General features: G+C 32.8%; 2 protein-coding genes and 1 long non-coding RNA gene across 3 annotated transcripts in view; 2 read left to right on the top strand and 1 right to left on the bottom strand.

Annotated features, from left to right (window-relative positions):
• The window catches only part of LOC143225206 (uncharacterized), a 102369-nt gene extending 94019 nt beyond the window's left edge, over positions 1 to 8350 (top strand). The window contains exon 7 of the mRNA XM_076454227.1: positions 8313 to 8350. Within this exon, the coding sequence (XP_076310342.1) occupies positions 8313 to 8335 (23 nt within the window). The 3' untranslated portion in view covers positions 8336 to 8350. The remainder of the gene's footprint in view (positions 1 to 8312) is intronic.
• Positions 8351 to 8664: 314 nt separating this feature from the next.
• LOC143225200 (juvenile hormone acid O-methyltransferase-like) lies at positions 8665 to 11335 on the bottom strand. The gene is made up of 4 exons (XM_076454205.1): positions 11198 to 11335; positions 9773 to 10276; positions 9335 to 9482; positions 8665 to 9053 (listed from the first exon to the last, which is right to left on the bottom strand). The coding sequence occupies exons 2-4, from the start codon at positions 10268 to 10270 to the stop codon at positions 8875 to 8877; spliced, it is 825 nt and encodes a 274-aa protein (XP_076310320.1). The 5' UTR covers positions 10271 to 10276; positions 11198 to 11335; the 3' UTR covers positions 8665 to 8874.
• A 106-nt stretch (positions 11336 to 11441) lies between these two features.
• LOC143225197 (uncharacterized) lies at positions 11442 to 24159 on the top strand. The gene is made up of 2 exons (XR_013013676.1): positions 11442 to 11561; positions 23804 to 24159. It is a non-coding gene; the product is annotated as an uncharacterized LOC143225197 (long non-coding RNA).
• Positions 24160 to 25566: the final 1407 nt, after the last annotated feature.

The following is a 25566-nucleotide window of genomic DNA, read 5'->3' as shown; positions in this document are numbered from 1 at the left end:
TCAAAACCATTACGAAAGTTAGCTCAGCAGCATGATATTGGTCTTGGAACTGCTCATAAGGCCGTCAGAAAGAAATTAAAGCTTTTCCCATACAAAATAATGGCGGTACAAAAACTGGAAGCAACTGATAAAGAAAAACGAATACGCTATTGCAGATGGTTTAACCAATTTATCGAAGAGAATACAGCTAATGTGTAGGATGTGACCTTTTTCACCGACGAAGCATGGTTCCATCTCTCAGGTTACGTTAATTCACAAAATACAAGATTGTAGTCATCCGATAATCCTCACAGTTTGCACAAAACGCCCCTACATGATTTCAAGGTTGGTGTGGGTTGCAATTTCCAGACGTCGAAATGTTGATCTTATTTTCTTTATGAACACAATAAACAGCGAGCGCTATTGTTTGGAGATTCTTCTGACCTTCATCAGCCAGATGACAAGTGATGAAATCAATTACGCATGGTTTCAACAGGATGGTACTACTGCCCATACATCTCACAGATCTATGCGGTTATCAAAGGAATGTTTTGGAGACCGCATTATTTCCCAAGACGTGTGGCCCCCATGTTCACCAGATCTTAATCCACCAGACTTTTATCTATGGGGAGCAGCAAAATCTGCAGTGTATCGAGATCATCCGCGCACGCTGGATGATTTAAAGCAGCGATAACAGCATTCATTCAGTCTATTTCAAACCAGCAATTCGCATCCCCATCGTCCCAAACATGCTCGCCCTTTCAGCCGTGGGGCGTTATAATGTAACGGTCAATCCCACTATTCGTTGGTAAAAGAGTAGCCCAAGAGTTGGCGGTTGGTGGTGATGACTAGCTGTTTTCCTCTAGTCTTACACTACAAAATTAGGGACGGCTAGTACAGATAGCCCTCGAGTAGCTTTGTGCGAAATTCAAAAAACAACTACAACAAGCCAGCAACTGATAGCAGTGTTTAGAAACAAATTAAGAAGGATCCAAGCCTGTATTGATGCCAACGGGGGTCACTTTCAACATTGTTTATAATTGTCATTTATATTTACCTCCTGCATTCTATATTGAAACATGTCTGTTAATAAATATGTAAGTGCACAGTGACTTTCCGAACACCCTGTAGAATAAGATAAAGTTAGCAAGTCTATGGACACACGATGCTGTCATTGTTGCCATAACAGTCTAAATAATCAAAAATATTTAACAATCTGTATCACTACAACATGCAGAAAATGTATGACATGTTTGTATATAATATGTTTGCTACAGGACTGAGTCACACAGCTTTTAAAAAGCTTTTGGCGTATGACAGGTGAATGTGGTAGCTCATGTTGATGTCTTCACTTTACTGTGTGGATAGATGAATATATGGATATGTTACAATAATACTATGGGTTTAACACTTTGGATCTGACATCTATATATTAATTAGTTAAGCTAGAAGATGAAAGCAGAACCAAGACTGCCTTTAGAACAATAAATGATCTGTGCTATTCTGTTTTGTCTGTGCTATACGCCAACCATTTTCGAGCAGCTTTTATAGATACACTTAAGGGACTGTCATGGAAGAGATTTCAGGTCTACACTGGCAATGTTTTGGTGTATGGCTTTACTTTTGCAATTTTTAGGAAGAATCTTAGAATCCAAAGATGGATTCAGTGAATACAAAAGGCACACTCGAGACTGAAACCAGGAAAGTGTTTCGTCATGCAAATGGAGGGAGAATTTTTCAGTCAGTGGAGAAATATGGAGTCTTGACAGACTCAGCCCAGGTAACTGTCGTGAGAGATTAACTTTGACTCGTAAGGAAGTGAGAATCCACAGTTTCACATCATACTACTGTGATTTGTGACCAACTTTTTATTAATAGTAACATTCTGATCCTTAAAGATTACTTTAATGGACGCTCCAATGCTGGGCTATCACAACCAAGAATGTGAGGTTCTACTTGACACTGGCACAAGCAACAATGGAGTCGAAGCAGTGTTATCACAGATGTAGAACCAAGTAGAATGTATAATTTCATACAGATGTTATGAAGACTGAGATATGTTACATACCACTGTAGCATACAGAAAATGTATGACATGCTTAAATATAACTGGATTATAAGGCAAGTGTTACTTTAAACTCACTTTGCAAGAGAAAAAGTGGATTACATATGTATATACTTTATCGTGCTATAGTTAATTTTGCAATACGTCCTGGTGTCATGGCACTAAGTTTTTCTTTTTTTATTCTAGTATTTATTTATCGAGACATCAATTCAATCAGAATATTCCCATGCAATATGGTGCAGATACTATATAATGAAGAAAGATATGTCTGCATAAAACACAATCAACACTAATTTTATGGCAGAAAATTCACCATCCACGCACATTGACACAATAATGTCATTGCTTGTGATTCCTATTGCTCTGTGATAAGAAATACTTCAAACTTTGCACAACGTAAAAAATTAGAAAACACCAAGTTGTAATCCACAACTGTGCTAATATTTGAAAATGTTTCTTTTGGTCGTGAGTGAGTCGAGATGTATGTGGATGATGTGTAGTGTATGTGCTTTCCAGAGTAAAAACTGACTAATATAGGGTAAACTCTAATAGCATATTTTAGGACTCCTTTACAGAAGCTATCCCTATACATTTCCTGTCCACATATGAAGACTGAAAGAGATCACCATTTCATACGCATCATCATTGACTACTTTACAAAGTGAGCCAAAACGTATCTATTGGTTGATACAATAGCACAGAATGTCATGGAGATGTTCTCTTAGAATTAGGTGACACAGTTTGGAACATCAGAAAAACCACATGGACCAAAGAGATAACTTCAATCACTGAGTATTAAGTGTGGTGAAGACTTGTAATTTATTTTATTAATAGATGTTTGATGGATGGAAAGGGTCACTTTCGTTTGCTTATCCACCATGAGGATCAATCTTCCAGTGTCTCCAAAAAGATGTGGAATGACCAAGATCAATGGTGGTTGACGTACATGAATGTGCAGGACAACAATTCAAGAATGCATTGTGATAACAGAAAAAGTACTATGGTTGGATGATAAAAGAATGGATGTTCTAATGTTGTAAGTGGGAGCAATTGCTGTACATGTCAGCAATATAAAAGCAGCAAGATCGTTCTCTAACACATGAATTATAGCAGACACATCAAATACAAGGCATGAAATACGTCCATATGCTGTACCTATACATTATGGATGAGCCATTAGTTCACAGGCTTGACCAGGAATTTGGGAGGAAACAAAGGTATTGTAAGAGGACAAGGATACCGTGTCAAGTTATCTTGACCCACCCAAGGAAGTAGAAGAAGCTACAGGTATTTAGTTGGTGGTCTTTAACAAACCAGAAAAGAAGTCATTGAAAGTAGAAATAACAATCATTTCCAGCTGGTGGATGAAATGTCAACATCATTTCCTAGATTGATAGAAATGGGATTAATTATCAAAAAGTAGTATGATATGATAGTTGGAAAAGAAAGTTATGAAACCAAGTAAAAGCGCAAAATACCTTGTGTACACTAAGCCATATGGTTCCTACTTAATTATTAAAGCTAGAATTAGTATTAGGGTGAGTACTTTACTGAAAAAATAACACATAAAGAGTGTCATGACTTCTTGCTAAAATTATCATTTTATTATTGACAGTAGGAACAATCATATGGTTGAACTTTGGTAATTGAAAATAAACCATGATCCCTTACTTTCTAAAGCATAAAGTAACCTTTTGATACGAAATCTTAACCGATATTTGAAGAAAATCATTCTATTTGACTGAATGATGAGGACAATGTGAGGCGTGTTACCCAATGCTTACTACATTTTTCACCGATATTCGTGGATAATACGCCAGATCTAAGATTGATGAAGGAGTTCAGATCTTTCATATTGTTTATTGGAGTATGATAGTAACAGCTTAATGTTAAACTAAATTAATTGACGTTTAGTTCAGTAGTCTCGCTGTGTTTGAATTTTACCAGTCGTTGGTTGTTTTGTTATGCTTGAAATTAAAACGAGTTTAGTTTGATGACCATAGGTGGCCTTACTTTCGTCACAGTGTAGAGTCTGCAGGTAACTTGGGCGTTAGAGATAACAACCGAAAACATTGCGCTGTATATTGAAATAAACAGTTAATGACATCCCAAGCATAAACGCATTGTTTTCTTAATAAGGAAACCCTCCAATCGCACACTAAGTAGCAGAATGTGTTAATAATCCATATGTGAACTTTGAAGAAATAAAGTCGGTAATTACATAGAAATTACTCATATACCTACACAAACCGAGCTGTGTACAATTACGAACTGCTGTAAATTAATCCATTCGACGAGAAATATATTACGTGTTATAACCACCGAGACGTGATCGACACAGATTGATTGGGTACTTGACCAAATATTAGGTTGAGGAATAATTCGTGAGCGTTTTAAAATAATTTCATTCAAGCATTACATGCAATACTATACAATACTTCAATGCATGAACACATTACACCCAAAACATTTATTATGATACTTTCTTTCATGTAATACCTAGGTATATAGTATGCATTGTTGTAAACAAAATTGCAAGAAATTAAATGCGAAAAGCAGATGGTGTCGAAAATGCTCGATTTTGTCCACTTGACATTCCATTTAATGAGCTGAAAATGAAAGCAAAAATTAAAGACATATGAAAATCAAACACACCATCTATTAGAGCAAAAAATATCTACCAAATGACATGAAATAATTTGCGAAAGCGTTTCATTTATGAATATATTTTTTAACTTGAAAAACGCTCACGAATTATTCCTCAACCCAATATAATAGCGGCGTGTGTACATGGTAATATGTATTGAAACATGTACGTGTGAAAAATATTACATGGAATCCTTCGTAAATGTTTTAAACAAATTAAAACAAATAAATTAACCACACTCAGGAAACATTATTAAATAATAGAAGAAAATATAAAGAAAGCCATGAGAGCATGGAAACAAATAATTTGTTTACGATGTTAATAATTAATGAATATAAGATTAAACTGAAAAGTATTATGGGAAAATTGAATGAACCCATGATTTTGATTAAAGTGTGTCAATCTTTCAGTTTAGACAGTAAGACACACATTTTAGTGGTGAAGTTGTCACAGAAAACACTCACAATCTGGTAAGAGAGAGCCAACAGTTTTACCTGGGGTTTTCTTAACTATAGTGCAAAGATATTTTAACGTGATGAAGTTAAAATATTAAAAAGTGAGTGAAATTGTTACTAGTACATGAAATTCACAAATAATAGTTTCAATATCATAAAAGTATAAATGTTTTATACTTTATTTGTTTTATCAGTGTTTTAGGCCCGGCATGGCCAAGCGTGTTAAGGCGTTCGACTCGTTATCTGAGGGTCGTGGGTTCGCATCCCGGTCGCGCCAAACATGCTCGCCCTCCCAGCCGTGGGGGCGTTATAATGTGACGGTCAATCCCACTATTCGTTGGTAAAAGAGTAGCCCAAGAGTTTGCGGTGGGTGGTGATGACTAGCTGCCTTCCCTCTAGTCTTACACTGCTAAATTAGGGACGGCTAGCACAGATAGCCCTCGAGTAGCTTTGTGCAAAATTCCAAAAAAACAGACAAAACAAACAAAATAAGTGTTTTATCTGGTTATGACAAAATATTTTAAGTCATGTACATTGAAATATTTGGAATAAGCAAACATTTTTACTGTGTACTTTGTTAATATTGTTTCATTATAAAACACAATTTTGTAGCACGAAAATTAAGACTGTACATATAATATAGGGAGACAGAAAATACCACGATTAGAACATTGTAATTCATTCCATAAATGTTACATAACTGGTTAATTGAAAATATCCATAAGGAAGGATAATAAACGCATTTCCAAAGGCCAAAAGTCAAAGGTGACATTGGTGGTTCCTAAATCGAGCCAGCTTGATCGTGTAGGAGCCGAGCAATCTCGACAACCATCACTTCTTACCGAAACTTGGTTTTAACTGTGTGAAAACCGGACGGTAGCGTAGCATCGATTCCAAGTAAGAAAATTTGGCTTGCATATTACATTGTCAGGAAGGGGAAGTTGGAGGCAGCGTGGCCACAAGTAGCTGGTTGAAAGAAAACCTAGGATAGATAGGTATTCGCTAGTTCTTTGGCACATTATCTATGAATGATAAAGGGCGTGAGTACAAACCAAGTCTGTATTCATGTCACTTTGCCAGCACCTAGTTTATGATCGCAGCCTCTCTTTAACCTACGCACTTGGCTGAATTTCTAACCGATTAGAATTCGGTAAACCTTATTACCTGAATTCAGACTTTTAGTATTTAAAGTCAGGTTTTAGTCACAGCCAATTTCTCATTCATCGATAACTTAAGATTCTCCTACCTTGTTCTAGTTCATCTTTTTTCTTTGCTTAAACTACAACGAATTCTTCTTCGTCCTTTGAAGCCTTGAAGTTGCTTCTACATGAAGAGCACGAATTCATTGAGAAGACAAATAGGTAATTCTCTAGGTAATTCAATAAACTATGAAAGCATAGAATAACTATTGAATATCCTTCAGATAAATAAGTTTGTTCTGAAGGCTGGCAGCTACTAGTGAATATTGCTCATATGAAGATGTAAATTGTAGGATTGCATTAATAAACTAGTGAATATTGCTCAGAAATTATAAGTAAGTTATGAACGCTGAATTTGAAAAGCATATAGGAACTTGTGAGTATCCCTCGTGAATTACGTAAATCGTGTAATGGATTTACTAATGTATATATATTTAATATCAATCTTTGTTGTAGTTAAACATATATATTTAGAAATGTATGTAACACCCAGTGGTAGATGTATATTGCGAAAGTCCCGCCTATTCTTTAAATTTCTAGAAGATTTTCGAGCGTAAGAATCAACAATGTGCGATATGTGTATGTAAAATACTTGATTACCAATATTATCGCTATTTGAACTTTCCAGAATCTAGAACCTCGGCTTAAATTTTATAAATCGCAACACTCGGAGACACAATGTAATTGTTGGTTTGCTATAGTTAGTATACTATAAGCCTCGGAAGCTATAATTGTGATAAACGCCTTTTAATTGAAAAAAGAACAACAAAAATCAGATATGTGACCAGGAACGATTATAGATTTCGAACATTACCAACTGTTTAACTTTAGTGAATTGATTTCGGACGTTAGTGTTACTACAAGGGCATTAGATATCTTTGTTGGAGAAAAGTCAGTTTGTAAATGGGGTGAGGCTAGTGTAACAATATCAACATAGAATTATTCGTTTGTCGTCAATAAAATATTCAGTTCCAGACCAGATAGAGAGTTAAGATTGTTTGTTAGTTTGTAAAAAAGTTGTATATAAATTATTATTTGTAATAAACATTATTGTAAATTGTATTGTTGTTTGTATATTAAAATGTCTGTCTTAAGAAAGAAAATTCTGTGGATCAGTTTGTTTTTTTAATTTCGCGCACAGCTACTCGAGGGCTATCTGCGCTAGCCATCCTTAATTTAGCAGTGTAAGACTAGAGGGAAGGCAGCTAGTCATCACCATCCACCGCCAACTCTTGGCCTACTCTTTTACCAAATAACAGTAGAATTGGCCGTCACATTATAACGCTCCCACGGCTGAAAAGGCGAGCATGTTTGGTGCGACGGGGATGCAAACCCGCGATCCTCAGATTACGAGTCGCACGCCTTAACCTACCTGACCATGCCAGGCCTTGTGTGGATCAATTTTTTGTAAAAATATCATAAATCTGATACATATATTTACATTCAATTAACTTCTAAATTAAAATTAAAATTTTCCGACTTTTAGAAATTGTAATACGCAACGTACGTAACATAATACATCGAAGTCCTGTCCGAGATAAATTATAACACGTATATAATACGCAACAATGGGAAAAATTTAATTTTGTGGAGAAAGTTTATAACTGACGTTCAAAATGCTGTGTATGAAATTTTCAATTTCTTAAAATACGTCTCGAAATACTGAGATACTGTTTTTAAAAATTGAATTATTGCTTTATGAACAAACTCACGTTTGAAAAACAACACGTCAAAATGTTTATTAATACTACAGTAGGAAATGCTATATATTGTAGTGTGTATTATAACTTGTAACTTTGTTCAAAAATTGTAAAGTGAAAGTTTATATATTTGAGCTAGAGTTTTATTTGAATTTGCAATATTTTCCTAATGTAGTTGAAAACAAAACTTTTCATCTTTGTACATTTTTATATACATATTAAAACTAATTTTCTCACTTTTTTTTCTCTCTCTCTATGTATATTTAGATGGTAAGATGACCAGCAGGTAAATTCGACAAGGAAAATTGGGTTGGGTAAAAGAGTGTCAGCTAAATATAATTTTGAAAATGATGGTACTTGTACAGAACACCATGCATGTTTAACTAATCATAGTAAAATCTGAATTTATTTAATTCTATTAATTTCATTTTATTTGCCTTACTTTAGAAAATATTTAATTTCATAATTTCAAAAACGTAATCTGAGTTCATTGTGAACGTTTCTTACTTCTCTTTTATCATAGATTGCACACAACTTATTATTTTAAAATCCCCCTTCTTTATGTATGCCATGTTTTTTACAATCAAAATTCATTATAATAGAAGATAAGACACGCGAATTTTGATTTTTTTTTGTTTAAATATAAAAGACTTTATTGTGAGAACTTCTCTGCACATATTATATCATATGTGTACACCAGCTGAACAAAACTAGGCTAAAGACTATATTACAGATTTTTATAAATAATAGTAACAAGAAGAATAAACACACGCACGGACGTTTGTCAAAATATATGTTCGAGTGGTCAGTGCTTTACAAAAAACATCTGTTACACTTTTCTAGCGTGAGCAACGATAAGTTTGTATGAGAACTGAATACCCTCGTTGTCGTTGTCGTCCACCTCTGTTCTAGCGTGAGTTTGAAGAAACCTTATACAATCCTCAGTGTAGTCCTGCTTCAAGTGGTCTGGCAAATGTTTGGTAAATGGAGATGTCGCATCCAAACTTTCTATAAAAATGAATATCATTTAGTTTTCAAATATGTTTTATTTTGTGATTCTTTTATCTTATGAATAGGGCATAAATCACTGACAGCTTTTGACTTTTGTGCATGCAACTAAATGTGAACTATATTTAATTTGTGCAAAGTTACTGCAGTGTTAAACGCTTGATATTTGCAATATGATTGTCTTAAAGAAGATACTATAAATCGGTATAAATTATATTTTCGGAATTAAAGTATATTCTAAGGAAATTTTGATTGAAATTATGTCCATTCTAACTGTTTACCTTTGATAACTTCTGTATTTGGAAATGTAAAGCTCATGCTGACCAGGTCACACATTACAACCTCCAAGCCACTCTCCATCAAGTATGAGCTGAAAAGAAAAGCCGGTTGAGCGTTTCTGTGAGTGTCTGGTAGATACTGCTGTACATCCTAAAAAACAAAGTTAAATAGTTCTTTTTATCACGTCATTCCAGCACAAACATATTTATATAAGTATTAATTTTGTTACTGTAATCTATCTTCAAAGTATAACTTTATTTTGTGATATACACAGTATGTCGTATAGTTGTTTATCCAAACTTAGTTTTCATCATGTAGGCTTTTTGAAAAAGAGAACATAGAATGATTTATTGAAAAATATTTAAAACACTAAAAGAAGTAAAACAAGAAAAATGACTGTGAAAAGAAGCGCGATAAACACATCTGTAACAGTTACTAACTTGCATGTACGTTTTCCATTTATCCATCTGTGCCAGGTGCTCGTGCATTTCGAATACTGGACACTGTGCTACGAAAGCTAAGAGACATTCGCCACCTTTCACGAGTAGGGAGCTAATGTTATCGACAGCTGTCTTCATGTTTTTAACCCAATGCAAACAGTAGAATGAGTAGATTTTAGAAAAGTTTCCCCACTTGCTCTTGAAATTGCAAACATTCTTACTGATGTCCAAAACTTCGTAGCATATGTTCTCGTGAAAACTCTTCTTTCTGGCGAATTGAATCATGGAATAAGAACGGTCAGTAGCTACCAAATATCGTGCTTGTCTACAATGCGGGAGGATGATATCTCTTGTAACGTCTCCAGTTCCACAGCCGATGTCCAATACAATGTCAGTGTCTGTGGTTTCTTGCATAGCCTGACCATAGACTTGGAGAACAAGGCGTGCATCTCGCACTTGAAAATGGTGTGCACGTGCGTATAGTTCGGGATCGTTCATGATAATCTGAAAAAAAAATAAATTTAAAGATGGGATTTATGGAAGTATCTTAAAACACTCAATAAATAGTTTAGTATGTGTGTGTGTTTTCTTATAGCAAAGCCACACCGGGCTATCTGCTGAGCCCACCGAGAGGAATCGAACCCCTGATTTTAGCGTTGTAAATCCTAAGACATACCGCCGTACTAGCGGGAGACAATAGTTTAGTAATAAAAGTCTAAGATGTAAACAGTAGTGTGTGTTATCTTGATTTACATTTATTATTGCAAAGGCCAAATTGCACAATAAAATACCGTCGCATAAAGCACATTAATTGTATTTATTATTATGAACTACAAAACTAAAATACGACATAAAAATTAATTATCAAAGCTTTACTTAAGAATAAAACAAATAAATTTGTTTCGCTAGGTTTATCTACTATCGTCTAGTGGATATATTTGAATAACGGAATGAAACCTTAAGTATCAAAAACGATATTAAGCAACAAAACAAATCCAACTAAAACAGAATTGTTACATATGGAAAAATTAAAATTAATATATAATTTTAAACCCGCATGTTGTTTAACACTAGTTTCTTTTAATAAGTAGAGCGCCTTTGGTTAATCTTCTATTTATATTATTTTCTTTGTCAATGATTTTAAATCGAAAAACAAAAGTATTTACTTTTATTCATGTGCTCAAATAGAAAGGAAGAGGGTTTTAAATGTTATTCTTATCTTGAAAATACTTCATGAGAGGTTTTTCCAATGTAAGGACTACCATAGTCGTTTTAGGGAATTTACCATCGAAGAAGAGAAGAAGAATAAAAGCATTTTTATTTGTCTATAACGGCTAGTTTGAAGTTATTTAAAGGTTCTTCAGTTCCAGTGTGTACTAATGACTCACCTGATTAAATTTCACATTTAACTATATTGTAGCTTACCTGTATAGAAAGTAACGAGTTGATTTTCTCGGCCTGTTTCTTGTGATGATCATCTACCGATTTAAAGTTGAGGAAACCAGGTTTCTTTTATACACACGGTCCATGTAACATGGCACATAGATAATGCATTGCGAAGACATATTTCTATTTATGACGTGAGAATTCGGCAAATCAAACATGCGTATCAGTTTTCATGAAATATAGCCATAGGTGTTATTGAGCAATAGATGATGTACCTTATAGTCAAGTATTTCGCTGCAGGTGGGATAAGCTGTCCTCCATCCTTGTATCATAGCAACAAGAAATATATGGTGAGATGTGTCTAAAACTTGCATCGTTACTCATCTACTGAGGCCAGCAGGGGGTAAGTCCTTGTAATCACTATTAAGGCAGAAGTCAACTAACAGTTATTGAAATCGCCTTAGCTCTTATGTATATAACACAAAAGTTTGTGGATTTCATCTGTATTCAAAAAAATACTTTAATCTACATATTATATGTTAAGTATTTTATGACTCAGTCAAAGTTACAAAATATCCTGAATTTTACAACTCAAAGATTTAAAATGTTCTGTATCTTACAACTAAGTCAATGTTTTAAAATTTGCAGTATATTATAAATTAGAAATAGCTCTAAAACCTCCCATTCCTTACAAATCAAAATTCTTAAACGTCATTTATCATATAATCCTAAACAAGGTTCTGAAACGACCTGATTTTGCAACCCACACAAGTCCATAAAACGTCCAATATCTTATAATACAAAGTTCTGAAAACTGTGTATCTTAAACAGTTAGGCAATGTCTCGAATCTTAGAACTTCGGCACATCTTTAAAGCGTTGTGTAATTTACAAATCAAAATGTTCAAAAATGTTCTGAATCGTAGAATTCAGAAAAGTTATGAAGTGTTCTGTATCATATAATTCATACAAACTTTAAAATGTTCTAATAGCTAAGAAAAATATAAACAAACACAACTTCTGCATTTTATAATCTAGGCAAAGATCTAAAATTCTTATATATTACATCTCAAAGTTCTAAGAGGATATGTATGTTACAACACAGAAAAAGTTATGTTTTTATGATATTTTATCTTGAAATGAAACAAATATTTAAAGTATCCTATCACTATTAGCTCAGACAAATGTATAAAACTCCCTGTATTTTGCAACTCCAAATTCTAAAACATCTTTTATCTTAAAACTCTGACAAATTTGTGAAACATACTAAATCTTACAACTGAGACAACGATTTAAAACTAATAAAATGAAAACATAGAGATCTTTGTAGGTTAGTTAAGATTAGATTAAGTAAAATTATTAATAATAATAATGTAATAAAAATATTTCACAAGTTACGTACACAAACAACTTGAAGTAGTTCGTGAATAATGTAATTGGATAGCTTAACATGATCTGAACGTAATCCGAGTGATTACAACTTATTATGGTGCAGATAGTAGTTAGACATGGTCCAAATAGTATTAAAACAATAATATTTAATTACAAATAAATGTATATTGTTGCTAAGATAAATTAATGTAGTTTCATATTAAAATTTGAAGTCATTCTAAAAAAAGGGTAGTTTAGATTTATTTCAATTTTTGGTGATTACTAGGTCGGTCAAGTTGGCCGATTCGGTTTTGACATATGGTAGAGAAAATAACAAATATGCTATAATCTTTTACTAAAAATGATATTTGAAATACGTTTAGGAGGCTTAACCGATTACAGAAAGAAAATTTGAGATTTTTGGGGTGAGGAAAAGTACTTTTAATTTTAACATGAAAATTACTTTGCACAGGGACTATTAAAAACAAATACTCAATATCTTAATGGACATATCTTTATTTTATTTTATTAAAATTATTTCACTAAAATATAATTTTTATGTAAAAGACTTTTAATATTAATTTAAAGACTGCCACATTTTGTGAAGATATGCACACTATACTGAAAGTTGGAAGTATTAAATCTAAAAATGTCACGGGGTCAGTCATATATAGTGCAAATAAGGGAAAAGATAATGTTTCACACTTATCCTGATGGATATTTAAAAATATTAAACAAAAAAGTTCTCACTACTATTATTCAGGAGATAAAAACACTCAAGTATTACTTCACGCCTATACACACGAATCAACTAACAATAACTTTTGGATATAATCTAGATGACGGTCTGTAGAGAGATTTGTTACATTATTAACGAAAATTAATTTTACAGGTATAGAAACTTGTTAAAATTCTCATTATTTTTTGAAAGAATGATATAACAATTCAAGACTACCATAGGCAGTCTCACAACAATGTATTCAATATGAACGGCAAACATGTCGCAATGCATGTTTTGACCAAAGAAAGAATCTCCTTTCAAACTATATTTGCTTCCGAACACATTTGTTAAATTTGGTTGAACAGTGTGTTGTGGACTGCTAAGAGGCGCGTTTATTCTTTCCTCTCTTCAGAAGTTTCATGTTTTTTTCATTTTCATCCCACCTATAAAAGCGCCTATACAATGTGCTTCAAATTCCAGGGTTCTCGACAGAAAAGAGGTTACCACACACAAGATGGAGCACCCATTCAGATGCAATGCGAGCCTTAAAAATGAGGTATAAAGCTATGACGAAAGATTTAACATCCACTACAAATGATGATAGTGAAAAGCCTCAAGTGCCCTTAGAGTCAGGATGCCTTGTGTTACAAATGAAACAATTAGAAATATGTATAATGATGCAATTATGAAGTGTAATCTTATAGAGGTTTTGTTAAACAAGTCGTTCATTACAAAATTCGCAAGTGGATGCCAGTACAGCTTCTCGTTTGCTAGGAAACTCTCAAGACATTCATGTAGGAATTATGAGATTAATTTCTTAAATATGAGAAAAATTGTAAATAATTGTCAGGATGCAAGACATATAAGGCCGAAAGATCAAGGAAAATAAAAAGAAATATGCGATTGGACGGAGGATAGTGATTTTTACTCTCAATTTAATATAAAGTTAAGACCTTCTTACCAATAACTGGTAAACAGTCACTTACACTAGACTACATAACAGTAGCACATGAAAACTTAGAGTCCATGCCTACAGAGAACATCCGTAATGGTATCAAAAAATGTTAGTACGTATCCTACAGACTTTGAGAGTTAGAAATAAATTGTTCAGTTTGACACAACTTGCAAGATAGGATTCATTGAAAAACTGTTAGAATCCAATGAACAAAATATGCAGATAATGATATGCAACCAATCTCTAAAATTAACTTTCCCGGTAGTCCTGTTAATCTCAAGGACATGCATGCCTACACCACATGTCAAGCAACTGCTAAGATGAAAGATCACTGTCAACGCTGAAAAGGCTGATGAACACACTTTGATCAACAATGTAAGTTCAGTAAGTTTGAAGACTTTCATCGCTAAAAACAAGTTTCGATACCCTTGTCTAGCTTTATGCTTAACAACAACAACATAGAAAAAGTTTAAAACATTACTTATCTTACAACTTAAACAAAGCTGTGAAACGTCTTTAGCAAATTATATTGAAAATTAGGTTGTTTTCGCCACGTCCAGCACAACGATTGTTTGTTTGTTTGTTTTTTATTTTGCGCAAAGCTACTCAAGAGCTATCTGTGCTAGCTGTCCCTAATTTAGCAGTGTAAGACAAGAGAGAAGGTAACTAGTCATCACCACCCACCGCAAACTCTTGGGTTACTCTTTTACCAACGAATAGTGGGATCGACCGTTACATAATAACGCCCCCACTGCTGAAAGGGTGAGCATGTTGATGCCACCGGGATTCGAACTCGCGACCCTCGGATTACGAGTCGAACGCCTCAACCCACCTGGCCATGCCGGGCCGCCCACAACATCGAATCCCAAAATTTAAATATCAGGCAAAATAATTCAAAAACGCGAAATACTTTTTTAAAAGCAGAAAAATATCTCAAACTCGCTATAACAAAAAGAACAAACATTTTCTTTTGCCTCTGACTGGAGGACAGTTAGTAAAAAATGAAAATGCAAAACAATATCCAAAGTGCACAAACTCATAAAAATCATATTTAAGAAAAATACCCACAGTTATTTCAAAATGCCCAATTTGTATACAAATTCTACATATTAATCGAAACAGCCCTATCAACTCAGTTCTTATAACTTATATTTATTAAACTAGTTTAATTTTAACTACTACTTCTTTATTTTTTGCTCTGAAATATTTATAAATCTATAATTTTTTATATTTCTAAGTATGCATGACTGTCAGTATCATCGTCTATGTGGATAACATTATTTTATAAGTTGTTTCAGTTTTATAAAACAGATTTACGATGCACAGAATTCATTCTTTTTAAATTGACGTACTTATTTTTTCTTCACTTTGTAATTTAAAAACTAAATTCTAGGCTTCAGTCAGAAAGTCTTACAATGATTCTCAAGTCAATGATTTTTTGGATTACTATATTTTTTTGGGTACCATGTTCAATATTATGAAAATGAAATTAAGAAAAACATACATCCGTAGTTATTGCATTACCATTACACACAACATTTCCAATAGCAGAAAAAGTAAATTCATTGGTTACACAATCTGTTTTAAAATCCACGTAAGATTTAGTACCAGTATTATTTTCTGCGGAAGAATCACCGACATTTATATTTCTATAATTGTTTACATCATTTATTATGATTCTTTTCTAAATATTGTAATTCTCACGCAATTTGAGTTTAATATTATTACTTACATGATTGTTATATATTTATTCTTTCGAATTTCATTCTAATTCATTTATATTACTTTCTAATCTTTCTGTTTAATTTATTAAGATAATTCAAGTTCACTTTGTCAAAATATCCTACTGGTGTAATGAGATATTAAATATATATATTATTAGCATCACAGATATCAATATTTCATTGCAAACATTGAGGTACTTATAAGCCATAAATATTTTATCATATTATCGTGTTATGATGTCGACTTTTAGTTTATTATTATCTATATACTTTACTTTTTGAACTTTTGTTATCAGTATTAAAATCATCATTGACTAATAACCACCCTTTTGGTATATATAAGCCGTTTTATTTCTATTAAGAATATTAATTGTATATTGTCATTAACTTTGGTTATACTATGAGCACGTTCTTCAACTAATGACAAACTGATAACATCATTATTATCACTTGTCTCTTTAAACTTTTTAATTATTTATTTTCAATATCATAACTACCATTATCATTCAGTTTAAAACTGTTTCCAGGTGAACTAATAGGTCCCTCAGATGCTTCTTCATAATGATTATCCTAAGGAAAATAAAAACTTATTTATTGTTAATAAAGAGTTTATATAGTTATAAAAAATTTTATTACAAGCACTAGTTATTTCTTTTCCATTTTCAAGAAATATGAAATGAAATTTATCTGTTTTTTACTGAAGCTTGTCTGAGTTGCTAGAAGAACTTCAAATATAATATTATTATAGAAAACGTGGTTAAAAACATTAAACAAATTATTGGACACAAACTTCCTTACTAAACATCCAGTTTCTATATTGACGTTACTTAATGTAACTGTTAACAAACCTAAGTAATAATTTAATTTCCATTTCTGGACAAAACATTGTAATCTTCCGTGGGATATATCTATCGTTATTAATTCTAACACAAACTTTTAATACATCAAGATAATCCAAAATCATATTGTTTTCGTTCTGATTACACTACGTTACAAAATTTTTACTTTTCTTGTTCCTGAGCAATAAGTTTTATTTCCCAATTGCTTACGCCTAAAGTAAATAGAAAATACCTATTTCTCTCTTTAAACTTCGCTTTTGTGACATGTATAATGAAATTTTCAAATTTACCCATTTACCAGAACATTTCAGGTAGATTTAGTGCTGAGTAGCTGATAGAGAATTTTTTCGAACTTACAAGAATTTTCAAGCCATCCTCAGAAGAGAGCAGCAAATCAGAAGAGGAGGTAGACGTTGAAGACCCAGATTACAATTTCAGAGGTGCACCTGGTGAGAGAAACCCATACTACCCCAACCAAAGAGACCTCAAAGACTTGATTAGAGATCTTGGTCTAACAAAGTCGAATGCCGAGCTTTTGACATCTAGACTCAAGGAGTGGGATTTGTTAGATTAAAGAGTGCAAGTCGCAAGTCAGAGGAAGCGTCACCGACATTTTTCAAGCTTCTTCACTCGTCAACATGGGCTCTGCTTCTGCCACAATGTATCCGGTCTGTGCGAGGCAATTGGAATTGCCTGTAACCCGAATAAGTGGCGCCTCTTCATTGATAGCTCATCTAGAAACCTCAAAGTTATGCTGCTCCATAACGGGAATAATTATATCTCTCTTTCCCTGGCATATTCGGTGCACCTCGAAGAGGAATACAACATCCTCAAGACCTTGCTAGAAGCCTTGAAGTATGATGAATATGGCTGGGAGGTTATCGGAGACTTCAAAATGGTGGCATTCCTGATGGATCTCTAAGGAGGCTTCACCAAGTTTCCTTGTTATCTTTGCCTTTGGAACAGCAGGGGCACCGCAGCGCAATACAACAGAAAGCACTGGCCACAACTGACCGAGTTTTTTGTATGGAGGCACAATGTCAAGTGTGAGCCACTAGTTAACCTCCAGAAAGTGTTGTTCCCACCATTGCACATAAACTTGGGTTTTATGAAACAATTTGTCACAGCTCTTGATAAGGAGTCCGTAGCCTTCAAGTACCTTCGAGACTTCTTCCCTAACCTGTCCGAGGCAAAGGTCAAAGCTGATGTCTTCGTTGGACCACAAATAAGGAAGATCCTGGAGTGCACAGAATTCCCCGAGAATCTCAGTAGGAAGGAAAAAAGCTTGGGGCGGTTTTGTCGCAGTGGTCTGGGGCTACTTGAGCAATCACAAGACCGAAAATTATGTGGAACTGGTTGAGGCTCTGGTGAAGGACTACGGCAGAATGGGCCGCAGGATGTCTTTGAAAGTCCATATCCTTGACGCTCATCTTGATAATTTCAAGGATAACATGGGACTATACTCAGAGGAGCAAGGCGAGGCGAGCACCACCACCAAGATATACTGGAATTTGAATGCTGCTACAAAGGAGCGTATAAAGAAAACATTTTAGTATAACTTTAATATAAATACATGTAGATCTTGACTCATATGTTGTTTTATTCAGACCTTATGTAAATGAAAATATGCAAGTTTGCCCTTTTTACATAGAAAATAGGTTAATTTCTAAATTTTATTATCCAGGTCACAAAAGCAAAGTTTGAAGGGAATAATGGCCATTTTCTGTACTATTACATAGTGTTATTTTCCTATCTTAGAATTGGGAAATAGCTTGAATGTATTTAATTTTATTACTTATTGAGTTCAGTATATATTTACTACTTGATTTATTCTGATAATTAATTTGAATATCTCTTAAACTACTCGTCCCTAGTTGGTAAAGCGGTAAGTTTATGGATTTACAAAGCTAAAATCAGCGGTTCGTTTCGACTCCGTTGATGGCATGATGTGGCTTTGCTATAAGATAAACACACAAAACACATTCCAATTGATTTCACCATACACTTGAAAATTTAGGGAAAAACTGTTATATTTAATTTGCTCTTTTGAGTAAAGTAAAATATACTTTTATAATCTGCATTAGTTACATCAGTATAAACAATGGTATTGCTTACATTACCCAGGGCACAGCATAGTCAGGTGGTTAAAGCGCTCGAGAGTAACGGATTCGAATGCCAGTCACACTAAACATGCTCGCCCTTTCAACTGTAGCAAGCGTTATAATGTGATGGTCAATTCGTTAGTAAAATAGCACCCCAAGAACAAACAAACAAACCATTTCCCCAGAAAAATCTAATATCGATATTTAGAATAGGTTCTTTTTAAATCATTAAAGAAGCCAAATAATTTTAATTGGTATCCATAATTTTATCATTATTTTTATTAGAATCCATCTTTTGATGAATCTTTATTTTATGAAGTATTATGTTTAAATGTTGATATAAATTTATCAGTTTCAACTCTGGATGATAAAACTGAAACTGACAAATTTATATCAACATTTAATCGCTTATGAAGTTTGTTAATCCCTGCACATGACGAACGAGACAAAGGTGATTTAATTTCTTCAATCAAGGTTTTACCAATATGTAATTCAGACTTTATACAAATATTTATTGTATTAACGAATGTTACATTATTTGTTTCAGTTGAGAAACCATCTTATTTTGTAATCTTTAATTGTGTACAAATATAACCATTAGAATGCAATGTTATCATTTACGCTTTTATGTTGAATTCATATTTGATTGACTCTTTCTCATCGATAACGACCGTATTTTCTCAATGTTCTTCGCATTCAAAACTTTTTACATTGTTTTGATAACATGTGGATAATAAGTTCATATGACTTACATCAATTTTCTACGTATTTTCGAACGTGTTTTCAAAACCAGAAAACAATGTTTTTTCATTTATCTTTCCTCTTTGTAGTGTCTTCTTAAGTGTTCAGCTGTTGATCATCTTCCAATTAAAGTTTCAATCTCCCTTCTCTCACGTGTTGTCATTGTAAAGGTGACCTTGGAATTTGTCTTACTTTTTAATTCTTAATATTCATATTTTGAAGTTTCAGTTGTTCACCAAGCTGTTATGGATCATTTATTAAAAAGTAAAGTGCAGGTACTGTCCACGTATTGATCGCTGAAACGTGTTGATTCTTCAAATTCCACAAAAAGGATGACTAATATTCATCAGTTTTGGAAAACACAAAACAACTGTTATTTTGAATTTTTAAATGCCCAAAACAAATGTAACCATATTTAATTTTAGAATTATAAATAAGAATAAATAAATAAGTTTAATTCCAAAGAACCTCAAATTACTCTTGCCTTAATATTAGTTTTAAGTGTAGAAATATATCTAAATGTACATAATCCCAGAGAACATGAAATAAAGGTTGTTCTCAATATTTTAAAATTGCAAAGAAATTTAAGTGTATACAACCTTTTGTAAACCAATAAAAGTTAAACTTTTAAATGCAGAAATAATTCTATATGTATAATATCTACAATATACCAATACACTTTATTGTATAGATTATAGAATATAAAATAACTACTGCATCAAAATTTTGAATACGGAATCATTTCTATATATATTAAATCTCCAAGAATACCAAACTATAGTCATTTAGGCTTAACCGTTTAAGGGTGGAAAGAATTTGATACACAAAATGAAGCAAAAACTATTGTTTCAAGATTTGAACGCAGAAACTTTTTCATATGTATTAAACCTCCCAAAAAACTGACTCAAACTCATATGTATAAAATATAAAAATTTAAGAATATCAAATAATTCCAACATAAAGGTTTTAACTCTGAAAATAATTCTATTTGTTATAATTATAACGTTACGATCAATACCACTATTTATGGGTAAAATAGTAACCCAAAAATTAGCAGTGAGTGGTGATGACTAGCTGCCTTCCCTCTATTCTTACACTGTAAGAATAGGGACGGCTAGCGCAGATAGTCCTCGTGTGGCTTTGCGCGAAATACAAACCAAACCTTTTAGCATTATACTATCCTAAATGTTTCGATGTTGTGTTAGATTAGAAACCTCAAATTTACAAATAAGAAGATGAGGAACCCATCCTAAGTATGAAGGTAGAAGGATTAAATGGAAGGCTTGAACTAATAAAATTAAACCAATAATTTATACTTATATACATAATTTATTTCACACATAATTTACTTTGCAAATAATTTGCACTACGGAAATGGTGTTACAATTACTTTACTTTATCACTTTTTCTAATTCCTCTCTACAACTTCAGTATTTGTTTATATTCTCAGTGCTCATTGATAGACACACTAAAAATTATTTTTCCTTCCTGCGTCATAATAAATAGATCTTACTCTTATCTTAAGGTAATCTTACTCTTGAACACTCAAAATAGACATGACCAATGACCACATGAAAAGCGATTTTTTTTTTCAGATGTAGCCCTGGCATTTTAAGGACTTGACCTTGTGCTTTTCTTACCATTTTCTCTGACCAAAATATGAATGTTGGACAATTTTAAGCGAAATAACTCAAAAGTTTCCAAGAAAAACAAACATATAAAAAGGGAATAAAAGCTAGCCCCAAACTGTGAAGTCCTTAGATTTTTGCCCTGGGGAATGTTCGAGATGATTGAGGTTGGTTAATGACTGACTTATGACGTATCATTTAGTCCAATGTATCATCTTTAAAAGTTTATGTGGGACTGATCCAAAGATCACCGAGTGGTTCTCTGATAAACAAATAAACAACTTTTTAACTTTAATAACCATAGATAATTTACATGTGTATTATTTCGAAAAACACTAGATGGTATTTTATGGTTTTATATAATAGAAATATTCTAAATTCTTTCTCTTCGTCAGAACCAAAAATTATTATCCATAGACATTTAAAAAATCAAATAATTCATTCTATACACAATCCTCAATAAAAATAAATTAATTGCTTTAAGCTTTCGAAAATGAATATAATTATAGATTGATACAATGTATTAGATGACAAAATAATAGTTGCTTGAACCTCTGAAGTATCAGGGTTTATTTAATACCTAAAATTATTAAATAACTCTGTCGCATGTAATGTGCAAAATATTTTCTTGCCATACAAACCAAGAGTGCTCCAAATACCTGTAGAAAATTTTAAAAGTACAGGTAATTATAGATATATACACAATTCTCGAAACAAAAATAACATATCGCTTAAAGCTTCTAATTGTACAAAGAATATTAAATATAATCATTGTATGACCATTTACAATATGCTTATAAGCATGAACACACACGTATGTATGCATATACTTTTTCTATAACAAAAACATTCTAAAATCGCTTTCTCAAGAACTTTTGAATAGCATTTTGCCATATGTTGATGTTCCGAGTTTTATCAATTTGAAATAAGGCACTTAATAGCGTAACAAAACTCTCAGCTATTCAGTCTACAGTAATGTATTGAACAATATAGTGATAATTGCTTGTTATCAACAATTATGAACACGAAGATACTGAATGACGTAATAATAAATGCTGGTAACTAAAACATATCAGCCTGAAATGCAGAATAGCATAACAATAAGACACTGGTCATGGAATTTTATCAGCATGATTAACGGTAATTTCCTAAACTTTATTACTCAGAATAATAAATGATGTATAAAAAGTTTGCCGATTGGGTTATGACCGTTAATAGTTTGTTGATATATAAAGCAGTGTTCTAATTATAAGTGAATATCTGTTATTTATTTTTAACATTTTATAGGGTGTTCTCTAACGTTCTACATTTATGGTTTAAATAAACTTCACGAGGCAATATGAAGTATCAACTGCTCAAAATTTACGTTAGTTTTCATAATTATGTACAAGAATATTCAGCATATTGGGTCGATAGTACAGTTACAGATTAGTAATAATGTACGGGTTAAGTAATGTTTTTAACTTTCCATGTTTCACTAATTTAACTTGTAAATGGTACAAGTATATAAACCGTTTTTATAATATACTTGTTTTCGTAAAATCGAATTACAGTAATGATACTTAAAACTTATTGCAGTTTATGAAAGTCACTGATGAGATCTCAATATGTACAATTAGAATCGCATAGGTTATGATAAGCGAAAAGCTTACTTTATATGACCACTTACCTAACAGTTGTTTACCAAGAAGAAATTTTCTAGTTATATAAAAATGAATGTGTAATTTGTAGCAAAGTTGAATTTCAATACATACGTAATACCGGAAATGTCTACACAAGACTACAAATATTGAATTCAGTACTGCGGACAACTTTTAGAATATTTAATATACTATTAATTTCTTTAAAATTTTCAGATATCCTCTTGATATGTAGCACAGGTCTTTAACTGATTGTTTAATTATGAATTACTTTATAGCCAAATTTTATCTGGATTTAGTAACATTTCCATCAGTTATGAAGATTTAAAGAGCTTTTACGAGGTTTAGTATTAAGTTTATTTGATTATAGTTTCGAAGGTGAGCTGATAAAAGAGAGAAAAGTAAACATTAATTACGCTCGTTTAGTAAGTCATAAATATTGAATAAGAAAATAATCACAACTGTTAATTTTCATTTTCGTAACCTCATAAGAGTTTTTTCATGAATGATTCTGATAATTTATTTCATGTAGAATCATTTCCGATAATGTCTTAAACGATCTTCCGGTAATTTTTAGCAGCTCCTAAATATGAGTGTAAAAAACAAGCTCAGAATGTTTACCTTTGGTTTGCCGTCACTGTAATATAAGTTTGTTTATTTTACAAAGTCATGGTATAAAATTGCAATAGTCAGTCTCTAGACTATCTCAATAACGTATCGATAGCTTTTTCTTCATCTTGCTTAAACACAGAATATTTTCTATTTACCATATCGTATCTATCTTAATTTTTTCTTCAAATTACAACAGTGCATTAACTTTCTATAAATATCATATATTACAAAATTCCACCCACTATCTTGTTATGTATCAGTATTTTTGAAGAGTTAAAAGCACTGAATACATTTATTTTCATCCTGCGATGTAGCTTCTTCACCAAGGTGATATCATCCTTCGTCGTGGCCTCGATGATTGACCTGTGACCTTCTAGCTAATTTTGGAACCCAACGGTCTATTTTCAGTTAACATTATTTTAAAACTGTCAGCCTCGAGGGCTGACGTGATTAGTATTGAATATATGATGCGTTTCCTAACTATTTCAGACTACAAGATGACCCCATGTGACAGCCGGTTTCCTGAGATGATTGAGTTAGTGTTTTCTGACTGCCACAAGTCCTGGCACCTGTTGCTGGTATACCCAGTATTACAACATTCCTTTAAATATTACGTAAAAAGTCTGGAGAACCTATGAGTGTTTCTAAAACAGATTTTTATAACTTCAAACTTGGCAATTTCATTTATTTGTTTAACAATAACAAACGAAACAATAATTATAAATCAGCAAAACATTACAATAATAGCTATTCATAAAAGATAGAGTTAACGTATAACGTGATAAAAATAAGACCAGTTACAATTGGTTTAACTTTGTTTTTCATTTTCTGTGTGACTAAAACAGAATAATCCTTGCACACAATCTCGCTGACACGTATGTGTGTTTTCTTATAGCAAAGCCACATTGGGCTATCTGCTGAGTTCACTAAGGGGAATCCAACCCCTGATTTTAGCTTGTAAATCCGTAGACTTACCACTGTACAAGCGGAGGACCACTGATACGTACATACGAATGTACGTATACTGAAGTGTTTAATAATAAAGACAGTACTTTACTATGAAAGAGGACAAATTAGAATCAAAATTGAATTTTAAGCCGTTTGACACTTCTAGAGCCAGAATAGTGAAACGAAGAAAAATTCTAAAAAACTGAGTTCATAAGTGTTCAAAACACCAAATTCCTTAGGCTTAAAGCTTTTAACTGTGAAATGTAGCATTTTTAACCTGAACAGCACTTTAATTTAGCATATGCCATTAACAACCAAGCTAAAATTAAAGTTTTTAATGTCCAATTACAGCAATCCATAACTTTCAACCGCTTCTCAGAGAGAGCGAGCAAAGCAAGTCAACAAAACTCGCTGTCTACAACGTTACTGTTGAAAGAAGAATGTGGCTGACTATTATAGTTATAATGGCCCTGTAGCTGTTAACGTGTTCAGCGGCTCTAACCTCGAAACCTCCAATCCTCAGTCCAGCACATTAACCACCATAGTACGCTCCGCCTCTTTGAAAAGATGTGTACAGTTTGTCCTTACAGAACATAAATGTTAACAACTATTACTCATGTAAATACTACAAGGCAGATACAATTAAAAAAAATACACTAAATTGTTGTTGATATATGTAAATAACCACGTGAAGAATTAAGAATTGGACCTGTGATTAGCGGACACCTAGGATAACAGCTTTGAATACGTTATATTTAAATGATTTTTTTTCACATGTAAATCCGCAATTCATGTGACAACCATAGCTGCCTGTTGTCAAGGCCTGTTAAAAGAACAACTTCGTTTTATTGTTTTTGTGTTCCTAGGTAATGTGATATACTACTGAAAATTCATCACTTTTTTGCAAAAGGTAACAGGCTTTACAATGTAAGTGATCCATACACTTTTATTATAAAGATGCGTTCAGATCAGGGATAACTCTTAATGTTATTGTAAAATAAAGCATTATGGATAAACATGAGACATAAAGACTATACTGAAAGAGACCTGCAACAAGTCGTACCACAGCCTTGTACAAACAAAGTGCGGCGTCTTGTAATAAGCGAGAATCCAGAAACACAAAGGTCAA

The sequence above is a fragment of the Tachypleus tridentatus genome, chromosome 1 (assembly GCF_004210375.1).
Source record: "Tachypleus tridentatus isolate NWPU-2018 chromosome 1, ASM421037v1, whole genome shotgun sequence".
Classification (NCBI taxonomy): domain Eukaryota; kingdom Metazoa; phylum Arthropoda; class Merostomata; order Xiphosura; family Limulidae; genus Tachypleus; species Tachypleus tridentatus.
This window is presented reverse-complemented; position numbering and strand designations above follow the sequence as displayed.

Bases quoted from the DNA above. Each gene is read 5' to 3' on its own strand.
- LOC143225200 (XM_076454205.1), bottom strand. From the start codon at position 10,270: ATGAACGATCCCGAACTATACGCACGTGCACACCATTTTCAAGTGCGA. The intron at 9,483-9,772 runs GTTAGTAACTGT...TTTGTTTTTTAG, and splicing joins AATGGAAAACGTACATGCAA to GATGTACAGCAGTATCTACC. The intron at 9,054-9,334 runs GTAAACAGTTAG...TCATTTTTATAG, and splicing joins AAATACAGAAGTTATCAAAG to AAAGTTTGGATGCGACATCT.